The 5,140-nt window shown below is 45.1% G+C and overlaps 1 protein-coding gene across 1 annotated transcript in view; it reads right to left on the bottom strand.

The window, feature by feature from the left end:
• LOC122542124 (insulin-like growth factor II) overlaps nt 1–5,140 on the bottom strand; it is a 26,689-nt gene that overhangs the window by 6,556 nt on the left and 14,993 nt on the right. The window contains exon 3 of the mRNA XM_043679520.1: nt 773–936. Coding sequence (XP_043535455.1) covers nt 773–936 — 164 coding nt within the window. The remainder of the gene's footprint in view (nt 1–772; nt 937–5,140) is intronic.

Raw genomic sequence — 5,140 nt, 5'->3', positions numbered from 1 at the left:
AGGTTGGGTTGGTGGGGGGTGTGGACCTGACGAGGGAGTCACGGAGGGAGTGGTTTTTTCGAAACGCTGATAGGGGAGGGGAGGGAAATATATCCTTGGTGGTGGGGTCCATTTGGAAGTGGCAGAAATTACCAATACTCTAGATTAGAGTGGTGCTGGAAAAGCACAGCAGGTCAGGCAGCATTGACCGACTAAATCAACATGGAAAGGGAGCCATAGAAAGGTTGCGCTCAGAGAACTGCCATGGGCAGCATGGTGGCTCAGTGGTTAGCACTGCTGCCTCACAGCGCCTGGGACCCAGGTTTGATTCCTCCCTTGGGTGACTGTCTGTGTGGAGTTTGCACATTCTCCCTGTGTCTGCGTGGGTTTCCTCCGGGTGCTCCGGTTTCCTCCCACAATCCAAAAGATGTGCAGGTCAGGTGAAATTGGGGATGATAAATTGCCCATGGCGTTAGGTGCATTAGTCAGGGGTAAATGTAGGGGAATGGTTCTGGATGGGTTACTCTTTGGCGGGTCGGTGTGGACTTGTTGGGCCGAAGGGCCTGTTTCCACACTGTAGGGAATCTAATAAGAAAAAATATATTTTTACCAATGGCACTCAAATCGCATGAAGGAATTATAAATTGACTACACTTGAAAATATACTCTAAAACATATAAGATTGCTTTGAGGTTCTCAGAGGTAATGCATTAGCTCTTCCTACTGGGGCTGGATGAGAAAAACTGGACTAAAGTACGAGGAAGGTGTACTGTTATTTCTCAGTGGCACTCACCCTATGTAGCATGGTCCTCTGTGGAGCTGTAGAAGGCGTGGATCTGGCTGTTTCGGGTGGTATGGCACAGTACGTCTCCAATATCAGAAGGTCACAGCTACGAAAGCAGCACTGCTCCACAATGCCTCGGTTCTGTCTGTTCCGACGACCCACCATTTTGCTGACTAGGAACCAGAAAAGTGCAGCCATTAAACGTAGGGGAGTCTAATGGTTGATCACTCAGACTAGTTGCTTCAGTCCTCCTACCTTGCACTTCACTCGAGTTCTTTGCTTTATCTTCTGCTCCAATAATTTTCATTAGTGGTAACAGGAAAATGTTCTACATGCTGGGCAGTAGGACTCCCCATCAACCGCTCCCAGGACAAGGACAGCATAGGGTTAGATACAGAGTAAAGCTCTTTCTACACTGTCCCCCATCAAACACTCCCAGGACAAGGACAGCATAGGATTAGATACAGAGTAAAGCTCCCTCTACACTGTCACCATCAAATACTCCCAGGACAAGGACAGCATAGGATTAGATACAGAGTAAAGCTCCCTCTACACTGTCCCCCATCAAACACTCCCAGGACAGGGACAGCACGGGGTGAGATACAGAGTAAAGCTCCCTCTACACTGTCCCCCATCAAACACTCCCCTGACAGGGACAGCACGTGGTTAGATACAGAGTAAAGCTCTCTCTACACTGTCCCCCATCAAACATTCCCAGGACAGGAGCAGCACAGGGTTAGATACAGAGTAAAGCTCCAACTACATTTTTAAACTGAAAGTAAAGCTTTCTCTGCAATGACCCATCAAGCGCTCCCAGTACAGGTATAGCATAGGGTTAGATGAAGAGTAAAGCTCCTTTTACACTATCCCCATCAAACACTCCCAGGAAAGGTACAGCATAGTGTTAGATACAGAGTAAATCTCTCTCCACACTATCCCATTAAATACTCTCAGAAGTACATTAGTATTATAGAATTATTACAAATAGATTTCATCATAATAGATTTTGTAGTTGGGAATATAGAATAATTTCAAAGAGCAGGCCATTCAGTCCACTGTTGTTGTGTCTGCATATTGAAATATCTCCCATCCCTATAATTTTTGTCTGAGCACTACATCCTGTCCAACAAAGTACTTAACCAAATCCCATGTTGAAAGATAGTATTGAATCTCCTTCAATCACCATTTCAACCAGTGCACATTATTTAGTATTTGATTAAGCTTATCTGCTCACTGATCCTTTTACAGAGGTTGATTGCTTTAGTCTATGGCTGAGTGAAGTAATAACCTCTTGACTCTGAGAGGAAGTTTGGAAGGTGGGCTGGACATGTGGCTCCCCCTCGCTATAATGGCATGCATCGTGACAGTTCTGTAATGTTCCCACGATGTTTTAAATTAACCGATTTTAGAACTGAGAAATTTACTCTGAGATAAGCAAGACATACAGTAACTCAATCTAAACATATCACACTGGATTGTAAAAATTCACTTCGTAATTTCCTGAAGGAGTCTCTGATTCTGTTTCCAGCTATTTAAATTGTATCCCTAGGTCACAGATCCTCCAGCCAGTTACTCTATTTACCAACGCATGTGTGATGCTGAACATATCAATCAAATCTATCCTGCTCTGAGGTGGACAACCTCAGTTAGTTACATCTCTCCACACAACTGCACCTTCCATCTCTGACTACTTGAGTAAAAGCCTGAGATGTTGATGGAGGCAGGTACTCTCGCAACATTTAAGAAACATCTGAATGAGCATTGACGTAGCAGGCTATGGACCAAGTGCAGATTTTTAAATTCATTCATGAGATGTGGGCATCACTGGCTGGGCCCAGCATTTATAAGCCATCCCTAGTTGCCCTTGAGAAGGTGGGGGTGAGCTGCCTTCTTGAACCGCTGCAGTCCATGTGCTGTAGGTAGACCGAAAATGCCCTTAGGGGAGAGAATTCTAGGAGTTTGATCTAGTGACACTGAAGGAACGGTGGTATATTTCCAAGTCAGGATGGTAAGGGACTTGGAGCATCTTGCAAGGGGTGGTGTTCCCATGTATCTGCTGCTCTTGTCCTTCTAGATGGAAGTGGTTGTTGCTTCAGAAGGTGCTGTCTGAGGATGTTTGGGGAATTTCAGCAGTGCATTTTGTAGATAGTCCACACTGCTGCTGCTGAGCGTCACTGGTGGAGGGAATGGATACTTCTGGGTGTGGTGCCAATTAAGCGGTTGCTTTGTCCTGGATGGTGTCAAGCTTCTTGAGGGTTGTTGGGGCTGCATCCTTCCAGGCAAGTGGGGAGTGTTCCATCACACTCCTGACTTGTTTCTTGGACAGATTTTGCAGACTCAGGATCAGTTATTCAGCACAGTATTCCTCGTCTCTGTCTTGGGATCAAAAGCAATGTGTAGTTTGGTCAGCATTGATGCGATGGGATGAATAGCCTGTTTCTATGCTGTTTAACTCTGACTCTAAATCTCTAACAGTCTCAAAGGCCTTGACACTCTTCGGAATGTGTGGTTCCGTGTATTAGTCATATTCTCAACCTTTGCAATGCAGGCATCGCTACTGAATCTAACATTTGTTGTCAAGCCCTAATTACCCCTGAGCTGAGTGGCTTGCTGGACTATTTTAGGGAGTCGTTAGGAGTCAACCACATGGCTGTGGGTCTGGAATCACAAACAGGGTCAGGCGAGGTTAGCACAGCAAATCTCCTTCCCAAAAGAACATCAGTGGACAACTTATTTGGAAATTGGCAACTACGATATTGTGGGGATAACTGAGATGTGGCTTCAAGTGGACAGGGCCTGGGAAATGAATATTCAAGGCTATAGGTGCTATCGTAAGGGCAGACTGACGGGCAGAGGGGGTGGGGTGGCCCTGTTGGTAAGGGATGATATTCAGTCCCTTGCGCGAGGGGACTTAGAATCAGGGGATGTAGAGTCAGTATGGATAGAGCTGAGAAATTCTAAGGGTAGAAAGACCCTCTAGGGAGTTATCTACAGGCCCCCAAACAGTAGTATGGATGTAGGGTGTAAGTTGAATAAGGAGCTGAAATTGGCCTGTCGCAAAGATGTTGTTACAGTTGTTATGGGGGATTTCAACATGCAGGTAGACAATACCTACAGTTGTTATGGGGGATTTCAACATGCAGGTAGACTGGGAGAATCAGGATGGTATTGGACCTCAAGAAAGAGACTTTGTGGAGTGTCTCCAAGATGGATTCTTTGAGCAGCTGGTGCTGGAGCCTACCAGGGAGAAGGCAACTCTGGATCTGGTATTGTGCAGATCAGGGACCTCGAAGTGAAGGAGCCATTGGCAAGTAGTGACCATAATACAATAAGCTTCAATCTGCAATTTGAAAGGGAGAGGGTACAATCGGTAGTGACAATATTTCAGTTGAATAAAGGGAACTATGGAGCTATGAGGGAGGAGCTGGCCAAAGTTCAATGGTGCAATACCTTAGCAGGGATGACAGTGAGGAAAAATGATTCTAAGAAGATGATAAGCCAACAATTGCTAACCAGGTAAGTTTAGGATGTCATCAGATTGAAAGAAATAAAATATAATGTAGCAAAGATTACTAGTATTGGGCTGCTGTGTTTTTCCAGCACCACATTTTTCATACCTGGCATTTATCCAACTTAAACTCCATCTGCCACTCCTCAACCCATTGGCCCAATTGATCAAGATCCCTTTGTAATCTTCTTCACCAATTTTGGTGTCATCCACAAACTTATTAACCATACCTCCCATACTCTCATCTAAATCATTTATATGAATGACAAACAAAAGTGGACCCAGCACCGCTCCCTGTGGAAAACCATTGGTCACAGGCCTCCAGCAACCCTTCACCATCACTCTCTGTCTCCTGCCATTCAGCCACTTGGCAAGCTCACCCTGAATCCCATGTGATCTCACTTTACTAATTAGTCCTCTAATTAGTTTAGTTTAATTTAATTAGTTTACTAAGTAATCCCAGTGTTTGAATTCAATTTATAATACAGTCCCAAATAGGGTTCTTGTATTACTGGAAGTGTCCCTACCTCAATGGAAGACGGACCTGGTTCAAGTCGCAACTGCTCCAGAGGTGAATAATAGTCTCTCTGAACTGGTTGGTTAGAAAATATTAATCGTCTCAGTGACAATAGACAATAGACAATAGGTGCAGGAGTAGGCCGTTCTGCCCTTCGAGCCTGCACCACCATTCAATATGATCATGGCTGATCATCCTCAATCAGTGTCCTGTTCCTGCCTTATCTCCATAACCCTTGATTCCACTATCCTTGAGAGCTCTATCCAACTCTTTCTTAAACGAATCCAGAGACTGGACCTCCACAGCCCTCTGGGGCAGAGCATTCCACACAGCCACCACTCTCTGGGTGAAG

Source organism: Chiloscyllium plagiosum, chromosome 39 (genome assembly GCF_004010195.1).
Source record: "Chiloscyllium plagiosum isolate BGI_BamShark_2017 chromosome 39, ASM401019v2, whole genome shotgun sequence".
Lineage (NCBI taxonomy): Eukaryota > Metazoa > Chordata > Chondrichthyes > Orectolobiformes > Hemiscylliidae > Chiloscyllium > Chiloscyllium plagiosum.
This window is presented reverse-complemented; position numbering and strand designations above follow the sequence as displayed.